At 44.3% G+C, this 12361-nt stretch overlaps 1 protein-coding gene across 1 annotated transcript in view; it reads right to left on the bottom strand.

Moving 5' to 3' along the window:
• Positions 1–12361, bottom strand: part of DOCK2 (dedicator of cytokinesis 2) — a 1824799-nt gene that overhangs the window by 1630464 nt on the left and 181974 nt on the right. Inside the window, exon 3 of the mRNA XM_085617853.1 lies at positions 3827–3867. Within this exon, the coding sequence (XP_085473979.1) occupies positions 3827–3867 (41 nt within the window). The remainder of the gene's footprint in view (positions 1–3826; positions 3868–12361) is intronic.

Below are 12361 nucleotides of genomic sequence, written 5' to 3'. Positions count from 1 at the left end.
GTAACATGGTGCTGAGCAGAGTTGAGCTGCCGCTGGTGCCGAGGATCGAACCATGATCCTGGCGCTCTGGAGTCAGCTGCTCTGGCCGCTGCGACACACTGCTCCCACTACTGAGGACCTGCCTGCCGCACCACCACCAGGAAACCGCTTGTTCCCTGTCAGCTGTGGCGGTGCAATGGCAATTGGTCGTAGCGCCCAAATTGTAATGAGGCAGTCGGACCTCACATATTACATCACTCATGACATACTCATTGACTTCACTGATGACCTCACTGATGACATCATCCACAGAATCTCTGATGCACCCACTCACACCCCAATATAACCTTTCATACACCCAATCCAACTTCCACACTAGCATTCTCAAAACCATTGATACACCCATACCCGTACTTACACACTCACTCACTGATTCATAGGACTACACACACATCCACTCAGTCACCCATACAGCCACACATTCACCAACTCACTCACTAATACAGCCACTGATATATCCACTCATACACCCATACAGCCACTCACACACTGTTAGTCACCCATAGAACCACTCATACACCTACTCACTCACCCATAAAGTCAATCACACAGCCACTTAATCGCTCATACCGTTATACACACACACACTCACTTATTCATACAGATATGAACAAATATTCACCTATGCAGTCACTGACACAAGCACTCACTCACCTACACAGCTACTCATAACCAACTCACTGACCAATACAGCCATAGATATATCCCAGTGTCTTTACGAAAGTTGAAGGGGCCCCCCTGCAAGGTACACGGAGGGGCCCACCCTCTGGATTTAATCCAGAGCGCTCAGGCCCGAGTAATGTGCTGAGGGAGCCCCCTGCAGCTCGGGGCCCCCCTCACCGTGGGTGCTGCAGGGGCCTGTTTTACGCCCCTGATATATCTACTCTTACACCCTTACAGTCACTCACACACTGTCAGTCACCCATCGAGCTACTCACACATCTAGTCACTCACCCAGTGAGTCAATTACACAGCCACTTACTCACCTATACAGTTATACAAACACCCACTCACTTATTTATACGGATACTAACACATATTCACTCACCTATACAGGCACTGACACAAGCACACACTCACCCATAAAGCCACTCTTGCAATCCCTCAGTCACACATACAGTCACTCATATACTCCCAACACTCACCTATACTGCCTTTCACATATGCAGTTACTCACCCATATACCACTGACACATCCATTCATTCACTGACACAGCCATACACATACTCAGTCACCCATACAGAACCTCAAAGACACACTCAGTAATCCATACAGCCACTGGCTCAGAACGATTTCTAGATTTTTAGGAAATAGGCATGGCTAGATTTTATACCCATGTTTTATCTTCATTCTTATTCAGGTCTGAAACCTGTTTATATAACTTAAAGAACAGTTTGTACAGAGCCTCACAATATAAGACATTAGGTGAGTTGATCGTATTGAGATTTAAGAATTAATGAGTATGAATATAGCGCTGGGATGCTTGTTGGTGGTCTGTGTATTCCAGTCGTGATGGGCCTTTTCAGACAATTATTCCAATTTGCAACCAAAAAAAACGAATGAATCAAAGTTTTCTTTATATGGAAATTGTTAATAAAATGTATTGTTTGATTTGGGAATTTGAAAAATTGAAACAAGATTGTTATTTACCATATTCTCCTTTGATATGTATTATGTCTTGAGTGAAATTTGTCCCAAGCTGATATTTGTTTTATGTTTTTACGCAGGAAAATATATGCAGAACAATACTTTGTAATTTGTTAGGAGGGACTATATATTTCTAGTTGTCCTGAAGAAGGTGGTTGTATCCTATTTTACACAGCGAAAAGCGCCAACGCCTACTGTTGTTAAATATGAGGCACATATTGGTGTATTTTGAGGAAAACCCCCAAACTACGCACTTTCTGTTGATTCCTACAAATTAACATTTGTTGATGATAAATGTGTATGTCTTATGTGTTGTCTCTCTCATTAAGGTGCTTTTGTGTAAAAATATTTTTATGAATATGTATGAATTATCTGATATGATTAATATTAAAATTTGATGATTATTAATTGTCATTATGGTCCCTTTTAAGACTGGTATAGAGAATTCTATGACCCTCAAGGTGTTGATGTATACGACTAGATGAATTTATTGTGTTCTCCAAGAGAATTTACGTCTGATAATTGAATCATATTTGGAACCCTTTCTCTTGGAGTAGTGGGGTCACTCTCTTTGATATTTACACAGCACAAAACACAAAGTTCCCTGTGCTGTTACCCGATTAACTTGAAGTCTTTACTGTTCCTGATGCTTTTTGAACAAGGGGCAAACTCTACCTCAAGCCATTGGAGAAACTCAAACAAAGAAGTTGCAGAAAGTTCAGTCCAGTACTTTCTCTGCCTAAGACAGAAGAAGCTAATGTAGGTCAACACCGCAAAGCACACAGCAAAGTGGTAGTTCCTCATTCTTGGCAAGTTCCTTGAGCCAAAAGAGTTCGAAGGTCCAGGGGTCAGGGCCCCAATATTTATATCCCTTTTTATCTTTATTCTCTTTGTGGCCCGGGTTACTGAGCCCAGTCCATACCAGTTCTGCCCTCTCTGGCCCAGCTTCACTACAGGAGGTGGAGACAGCATTGTGCAGAGAAGACACAGCCTATTCCGGTGCTAGTGAAAACTTCTCCCAACACTCTAAATGCAGAACAGGCCTATTCAGCCCAACTATGAGTCACCCAGGAAAGGCAGGACACACCTAAACCACCCTTATGGATGTCTACAGTGGATGCACATCCCCAGCCCCTGTCACTCCAAAACTAAACAGTCAATACACAAACCAGCAGAGGCACAATAAAATGCCTACTTTCTAAAAGTAAACACAAGGAGATGATAGACAGAGCACTGAAACTTTTCAGACACTCACCCCCAGTCACAGATCTGGGTTGAATCCATCCTTGTTCTTTAGTTCACTACGCCACCCCAGATCAGACCCAGCTTTATGCAAATCAGTCTTGACCCTGTGCCTCATGTGAACAGTTCAGCCTGAGCTGCCAAGCCAGGTCTTCCCTGGACTGGAAACAAGCATCCTGGGACCGGTTTTGGGATAACACCCATCATCAGCCAGGCTAGCTTGAATTCAGTGGCAAAATGAGCAAAGGACCCATTCTCTCTGCTATCACAACGGTCATGGAGATGGCACACATTTATTTAAGTAGGACAGATGTGTGCTATAATTCGGTAAATAACAGACTAGTGTTTTTGATGATCCATGCAGCTGCAGTCTGACCACAGACACGGGTGAGCCAGCGATGAGAGATATTGCTATACTGCTAGATGACTGAAGTCATCAGTTGGATAGGGCATATTTGCTCACTATGGAAAGATGTAATGTCAAAATTGTTATCTGCATGACAGCAATGACTATTTCACAGTATGGATTGTCAGATTGTTGAAGGCGAGTCCCTGAAGCCCGCCTTTAATGAAACTCTAATGACCGCAAATGTGAATGCCCGCACAAGTTAACTTTTTAACCAAGTAGATTTTATGACAACGTTCAATATATTTGTGGCTTTTTGAATTTTCTATCACAGACAAGTAAATCGTATTAGAGCTCAGCTATGTAAATAATAACAACATACGCAAAGAGAATGATCTCAAGTCTTCGAGTTGTGCCAACCATGTAAAATAATCTACAAAATAGCTTAGCTGTTCTAGTAGACAATGGTGCATAATGGTGCAACCATGTACATTCGAGAAAATATGCATTCATATTTTTGTAAAACAAGAAATGTTAGAAGTTACATTTACCTCATGTATCCTTTGTTTTGTCACATATCCCCTGTACCAGTCTGAAAAAGAAAAAAATATATATTTTTCTTTTTTTGGTAGCAAAATTGAACCAGAATGCATTGTTAAGACCTGTGTTGTTGACATGGAGATTCTAGATTCAATATAGATCTGAAATTGTAGTTGTCACAATTGAACTTTCAAGCTAATGAGGACCACAGAACAAGTTACTTACCTTCAGTAACGATGCATCTGTAAGAATTACCCTGAGGCGTCAGATTGGATCCGAAGAATTCTTTTGTAGCAGTACCCCTGTGAGTCGGGAGGTGGCTTCGGGGGATCCCCGTCCGTCGTTGGCATTGTGGTCACGGGGTTGACATCGCGGTGTCTACTTAGCCACTGCCCCTGTGAGCTGACGCAGTTCTGACACGACTTTCCACAGCAGAAGCGCAGAGCCATGCAAGATACTGACCACTGGTGCACAAAACTAGGGCCCTGGAAGGTAGTCCCTATCCCTAGAAGTCAGTTTGCAGAACAGGAAGGATGGGTGGGGGAGTAAGGAATCTATAACTAATGGATGCCTCTTAAAAATACATCATTGCCAGAGGTAAGTAACTTGTTCATCTGAAAGAGACCATTAGTTATAGATTCCTTACCTTAGAATAAATATCCCAGGTCTGCGAAATAAGTTCACACTAGAATGTCCTGGACAACAGAACGGCCAAAAAAGCCATCTCTCCGGACTTGGCTATCCAAGCCATAATGTTTAGTGAATGCGTGCAAGGATACCCACGTGGGTGCCTGGCAGATGTCAATCAATGGAACTCTACGTCCCAAAGCAGTAGAGGCTGCTGTCGCCTTGGTGAAGTGGGTGTGCAATCCTACTGGAGGTTCCATTTTCACCAAAGAATAGCAGATTTTGATGCATAGGACAACCCATCGAGAGATGGTACGTTTGTGCACGGCCCGACCATTCTTGGTACCCACATAACCCACGAAGAGTTGATTGTCCAACCAGAAATTTTTATTGCTGTCAAAATAGAAGGACAACACATGTTTTGATTCCAGACGGTGAAGTCTCTCCTCCTCTTTGGAAGGGTGTGGAGACAGGAAGATGGTGGGCAATGTGATTATCTGACCTATGTGGAAAGAGGTAACCACTTTGGGCAGAAAAGAGGGCCTTGAGTGAAGGACCATTTTGTCCAGATGAAGTGCAAAAAAAGGAGGCTTGGAGGAAAGAGCCTGAAGCTCACTCACCCTGTGAGCAGATGTGATGGCAAGCAGGAAGGCGGTCTTCAAGGTAAGAAGACTAAGAGAACAATTGCTCGAAGAGAGCACACATAAGGAAAGTAAGAACAAGATTCCATTCCCACTGGGGCATTACGAAAGGAGAAGGAGGAAAGAGATGAGTATTGCCCTTTAGGAATCTATTTACAATCGGAGACTTGAAAAGAAAAGGCTGATCAGGAAGGCGCAGAAAGTCAGAGATGCCTGAAAGGTAGTCTTTAAGAGTCCCCAGAGCAGAGCCCTGCTGGGCCAAAGATAGAATGAAGAGGAGAACCTCTGAAAGAGGAGCAGAAAGGGGATCCACATCCTTTGCTGTGCACCATGCCACAAATTGGTTCCATCTACAGGAGAATACCATTTTAGAGGAGGGATGCCTGACTGCCAAGATGACATTACAGACTTCGGGAGGAAGGTCGAAAGCTGTCAACTCTCCCCACTCAATCTCCACGCAAGGAGGTGGAGGCTAGACAGGTTCGGGTGGAGGACTGTCCCCTGCTGCTTCGACAAAAGATCCTCCTGAAGAGGAAGTCTGATCGGAGGATCGATGGCCATGCTCAAGAGTTCGGGGTACCAGGCTCTTCGTGCCCAGGCTGGAGCTACAAGAATAACTTGGGCCCAGTTGTGCTTGATCTTCTTCAGCACTCTGGGCAGAAGTGGTACAGGCGGAAAGGCATACAGGAGGCCAAAATTCCACTCATGACAAAAAGCATTGCAGAGCGAGTTCTGCCTTGTAAATTCCAACGCGCAGAACTGCTGACAACGCACATTCTCTTAGTTGATAAACAGATCTAACCATGGCGCTCCCCACTGCCGAAAGAGACCTTGCACCACCTCCAAGTGCAGATGCTATTCATGATCCATTATGCACTGGCGGCTGGGTTCGTCCGCCCTGGCGTTCAGGGAACCTGCCAGGTGGTGAACCACCAGCGATATGCCCTGATGTTCCAGCCATGTCCAGAGGCAAAGAGCCTCTTGACATAGGGTCCACGACCCCACCTCGCCCTGTTTGTTGCAGTACCACGTTGCGGTGGTGTTGTCTGTGAAAAACTGCACTACTCTTCCTTTGACAGAAGGAAGGAATGCCTTCAGTGCAAGATGAATTGCCGGAGCTCCAAAAGGTTGATGAGGAGACCGGACTCTGTCAGAGACCAGAGACCCCTGATCTCCGCCTCTCCCAGGTGGCTGCCCCATCCCAGGAGTGAAGCACCAGTCACTGCTGTAAACTCTGGTTGGAGAAGGGAAAGGGATCTGCCGCTGACCCAATCTTGGTTCGTAAGCCAACACTGCAATTGACGTGCAGTCCCCTCTCAGATCTGGACAACATTGGAAAGATTCCCCTGATGCTGCACCCACTGGAACTTCAGGTCCCACTTGTGGAAATGTGGATTTTCCTGATCAGTTATGTCCCCTATCTTGGACCCCAACGGTTCTATGTGCATGTCACAAGTACATGTATGTTCCCTCCAGTTCCAGTTTTGATGACGCAAATACATGTGCGCCCACCATCAACATGTCCTCTGTCAGATCCGCCATCAATGGGCTGGATATTCGATTCCTAAGTATGAAAGGCCACCGACTTTTTATGGCTAAGTGACTCCATTTTTACAGTTCAGGCAGAGTAGGCCCGATTCTGTCCTCAAAGCCTTTCCCTGCTCTCTGCCTCTGACAGCATCAGTTTGAGCCCGCATCTGCATCCATGAACTTTGTCCTACTTCCTGTGCAGCTAACGGTGCCTGCCTCGGCCAGTTTCGCCTGCCTGCCAAGAAGCTGTATTTCACCTTCGAATTATCTACTTTGCTCCTCAGCCGATGCATTCCTGTCTAGTAGTTTGGGTAAACATTTCCTTTAGCTCCCAAGCAAAGGGCTCGGCCTTTCTGTCCTCATACAAGTAATTCATAGCCCTGTTGCCATGGAAAGTTTTCTGCCCCTCGCATCTCATATAGACACTTAGACGCTTGTACACGCACTCACAGTCAGTATAGAATAGATTCTGTCCGAGAGTCCTTCCTTGTGGATAACCTAGTTCTTTAAACATAGGATGTTAGATATGATTTGGGATTAGGTTGACTTGACCCCCCAGACTTTTTGTCTCCACATGTAGAGCTAAATGTCAAGTCCCCTTCACCCCCTAGTTGCACGTCAATTACACGTCATGCTGCTGCGCGCGCATCTATGCCAAGTATTATCTTATAGATCCACCTATGCACAACATTATGACCAATCATGTTTCTTTTTACTCCTTATTACGCCCATTTTCGGTTACGCACTTATAGCATCGTTTCTCTTATCAATTGTTACGCCTTCTACATTGGTTTCATTGTAATGTATGATCTATAAAAGCAATTTCCTGTCAATAAAATATCGTACTTCACTTCCTGAACCCCCGTGGTGACGGAACCTGAAGGCCGCGACTCGAGTCGGCCATTTTGGAATAAAGCCCATTCAGAAACCTCTTATACCACGGATTCTGCCTCTTATTATTCTGAGCTATTTTATTTTAGATTCCGTATGAAATTCAGTCCAGGTAAAAGAATATTTACCACATAATGGCGCCCGAACAGGGACACTTTCTCATCTCACGCGCCGGCGGTGCGTTGCAGGCCCGGTCTCCTGCCACAGCTGGACGGACCATAACGCGTACCAGCAGGATTTCCTGTAGCTCCCTCCGGTCAAGCGGGGGCGACTGAGGCTGCGATCAACCCAGACGAGGCGGTGAGAAGTGCGAAGTATCCCGACCAGAGCCTAGCTGAGAGAGCAAGATCCGAGGTATACAGAGGCCCACCAGGTTTTCGAAGTCCCGATGTCCAGAGGGTCCGATGTCCACAGTCATCGAGTCCAGTTCATTCTCCGAGGCCTTCCGTTTCAAGGAGCTACCCGGTGAGTACCATCGCCGGGGAGGCGTGTTGACGCGCACATAGGTTGTGCCGGTCAAGACGGATTTGGGTACACAAATCCGGTCTGCACTGTTTAGCAGTGTATATGTACTGTTTAGCAGTATATCAAGTATTCCGAAGTATCTAGTTATTGTCGAGAATTCTGCTTGGTGATTAGTTATGCAGACTGTCATCATTGTTGGTCATTTTTAATAATGTTTTATGTTCAATATTTAATGTGTTAAAATGTCCTGCATATTGTGGTATGAGTGATTGTTCATTATTGTGTTTTTCGTATTAAGTGTGTTCAAGACCAGGTATCAGATCAGTTGTCAATATGCCGCTCTTTTCGAAGTTAAGACAGATTACTACTAGAAAAGGGGTGCTTGAAGAAGCAGTTCCTATTCCTCCTAGGGACACTCCAGGGCATTTTATGTATCACAAGCATGGCTTAGATGCCATATTATTTCTTGATTTATGGGTAGATTATACCAAGGGATTGCCGGAAAGTCAAAGGTGGCCCGCAGCGGGAACCTGGGATGCAGAGTGCATCATGAAAGTCGAGGAAGAATTATGGAAAAGAAAAGTCAGACAGTCACAGAAAGACGATGTTGAGTTATGGCGTAAAGAATCTCATAGACGTACAGAAAAAGCACGTAGACAAGAAGAGAGGAGTAAAGAAAGTTCAAATAAAGTTCAAGAAAATCTATTAATTGAGGAAGGTATCCGAGTCAAATCAGAACAAGTAGATAGACAAAGAAATGCCCTTATGAATGGTATGTATCCCCTTCTAGCCGAAGGATTACCTAAGGCTGCTCCAGAGATACCGAAAGACTTGCCACCCCCATTATTTCCAATTAAGGTACATCCTAAAGGACATCCCAGAACCGCAGAAGATGTTTTTCTTTCCTCATATCTAGATGACGCAGCTCCCGAGTATGCTAACCCCGCACCACATAGACCGTCTGGCGGGGAGGTTCAACGTCAGGATCAGGTATCTGTCCCTGTGCAACAGCAAGTCCCGACACAAGCTTCGGCAAGCACATCTGTTTCCGCATCTGTCTCCGCAATCGATTCTACAGTGGTGTCCACACCTATAGTTGCTGTGTCACGTTCGACGAATCCATTCACACCCGACGCCCCAGATGGGGCCACGGGAGGTGCTAGCAATACTTTTACGCCACCTAGAATAAATAAACTTGTTTTTCAAGAGTCAGCGCATTCACGTACACCCAAATTCGTAAGTGAACGTGCGCTTAAGGAACTTCTTATAGATTGTAGATATGACCCGGTGGTCGGTAAAGAGGACGAAATGGTCCTGGCATCATTACGCATCAGACGAGCCGCAGGGTATTTAGCGAAATTACCAGGAATGACTGCGCATCTAGATAAGATATATCATTTTGTTCAAACAGGGCGAGATCCAGAATGTATTAATAGAGCTATGGAATTCCAGAAAGTAGAGATACAGGGGGAACTGTTACGTTTCCTCATAAACTGTGTGATCAGAAATCAAGACCGACCGGGGGTAGACCCGAATGCGATGCTTATTCTTACAAGATGGAGCCAGAATATATCAGAAGGGAGACACGATAAGCAGAACTGTATAATAGCCATGTGCCGAAAAATCCGTAAAGAAATAGAACGTATTCATGAAGAAAGATTGGAAACAGACGAGTTCGAGCAAGATGAAGTGTCCGAATCAGGGGATTCCGTAAGACAGTCAGAGACCATAGCCTATGTAGGTAGAGGAAGATCCTGTAATAATACTAGATGCTTTTCTGATCCCATACACTCTGTATGTCCAAATAATAGCAGAACGTATCCGACGCCTATAATAAATCTGAAGTCGCCTGAACATTTGTTTCAAGCCGCAGATAAAATACTCCGAGAACGAAGGGGTTACCACCTCCTCGATTCCATGGATGAGCAAGAATTAGCCAGATCAGCCGTCCACTGGATTGACAGTCCTGGAAAATACGGTGATGAGACCGTAGCACACACGTTTTTTAACCTCAGTCCAGATGAACAACGTTTAGCTGGAATCTATATGATTCAGCAACTCCTTATATTATATAAGAGCCAACATGCTGATCCTGGTCCTTTACCTGATATATTAACGGAACTACTCGCGAACAGATGGAGAGGTTCTAGTAACAAGTTAATTAAAGAAATATTAGTGTCACGTAAACAGTACGTCCTTTTTGTAAGTCCGGATTCTTTCTCGCTGCCCAGCAAGGAAAGAACGCCGTATTATATGGATAGACAAAATCCCTTACGAGAAGTGCACCCAATAAAAGGCGAAGACAATCAGTTTCACCGTGTATTTGTATACACACCCATAACAAGAATTGAATTGTTAGAAATGAAGAAAGTAGTACCCAGTCATGACAAAGACCCAGCGGGTTTTCACCGAGAAATTAAAGACATGTTACTGATGGGAGAGTATACCTATCCTGATATTATGACGATATTAAAGGTACTAATGCCTGCTGGCATTTATGAAAAACTGAAAGAAAAAGAGTGGGAAGTGGGAGACCAAAAGATAGATTGGACAGCATTAGAAGCAGAAGAAAGGGCCCGAACTGCAGGTTCAGGGCTCGGGGATAAAGTTAAAGCATTACCAGGTTTACTAGTACAAGTACTGCCACGTTTATTAACTACGAAAAAGGAAGATTGGGGTGCAATCTCAGCCTGTAAACAAAAGCATGATGAAGACACAAGTGATTATTATGCCCGATTTGAAAAATGTTTTGGTATAAATAGTGGTATAAAAGCAAGTAGTGAGTCGTATCCACATTTATTTGTGACAAAATTAGTAGAAAATTCATTGCCTCCAGTGAAGAATAGAATATTGAAATTCGAGAGTACCTGGCAAAGTAACACTCCGTCACAAATGCTACAAATGTTACAGTATCATCACAATAGAATTAGAGATGAACAAGAACACGAACAAAGACGTATGAAGGATACAAAAATGAAAATGCTAGTTTCTCAGACAGTACCAGCGGATGGTCACAAAAAGGGTGTGACGCATTCCGGAGAATCAGCAGTTCCTGTAAAAGGAACGTGCAATTACTGTAAACAACTAGGCCATTATGTACACGATTGTCAAGTCCTGAAGCGTAATATAGCTATAGGTATTGCAAAAGAAAAACCACGACCACTCAGACAGGATCAGAATGAACAAAGAGCTACGCAGCATGGACAGTCCATGCCAGCTCAGCAACAGTCTATGCCAGCCTCACAACAACCCATACAGTTTGTGCCAGCTGCACCACCGTTGCCTGCTACTGCCACACAAACCACAACACGACAAATGTATCAGACTGCCCAATATGAATATCCTGAGTATCAGCGTTACGCATGAACTAGCCTAGAGAGGGAAGTTGACTTACCCCTTATTGAGATTCCTGTAGATCAAGAAGGACCTTATGTACATAGTGAATTATTAGGTCAAGATAGAAAATTCTTACTCGATACAGGGGCAAGTCGAACAACAATAAAGCGTAGTGAAGTTCCAGGGGCACCCCTCTCAGGCTCTCAAAATGTTTCCCTTGGTTTCTCAGGAAAACCTATTGTTAATGAGGTATCACAGCCACTTCCACTTACGATTGGTCCCTTGACACGAACTACTGATTTATTGCTTACCAAATCCTGTCCAGAAAACTTGTTAGGTATAAAGACATTAAAAGCCCTAGGGGCTATTATCTGTTGTTCTCCGGAAGGAGTAAGATTGTTTTTACGTGATTTTAAAGGTCATTATGTATCCAGAGACATGGATCGCCGATTACAGACTTTACCAGCACATCTATGGGCACAAGGCCCTACTGATGTTGGTTGCATGAACATTACACCATACCGAGTCACATTAAAGGCAGGAGTGGTACTACCACGAATGCGACAATACAAGTTACCGCAAGATGCTGTAGTGGCTTTGCTGAAAATCATTGACGAGCTAATTGCCCAAGGAGTAGTTGTAGAAACAGACTCCAATGTATGTAATTCACCGATAATTCCGATTCTTAAACGAACTGATCCTACTGCTCCGCCAGTATATCGATTGGTTATTGACTTGCGTGAACTAAACAAGTGCATTGTGCCACAATTTCCTGTGGTCCCCGATATCTCATCATTATTGACGGCAATTGATTCCGAAGCAACATTCTTTACTGTAATTGATCTCAAGAATGCCTTTTTCAGCGTCCCCATAGATCCGGAAAGTCAATATTTGTTCGGATTCAGTTTGAAAGGGCGCAGTTTTAAATTCTCACGCGCTCCTCAAGGATTCACAGAAAGCCCCAGCATCTATAGCCAAGCACTGAAACGAGAACTTGACAGTATACACATGCCAGTTAATACTGCACTGCTTCAATATGTCGATGATCTGCTGATC

This window comes from Triturus cristatus, chromosome 7 (assembly GCF_964204655.1).
Source record: "Triturus cristatus chromosome 7, aTriCri1.1, whole genome shotgun sequence".
Taxonomy (NCBI): domain Eukaryota; kingdom Metazoa; phylum Chordata; class Amphibia; order Caudata; family Salamandridae; genus Triturus; species Triturus cristatus.
Note: the sequence above shows the minus strand (reverse complement) of the source record. Positions and strands in the feature narration are given on the sequence as shown.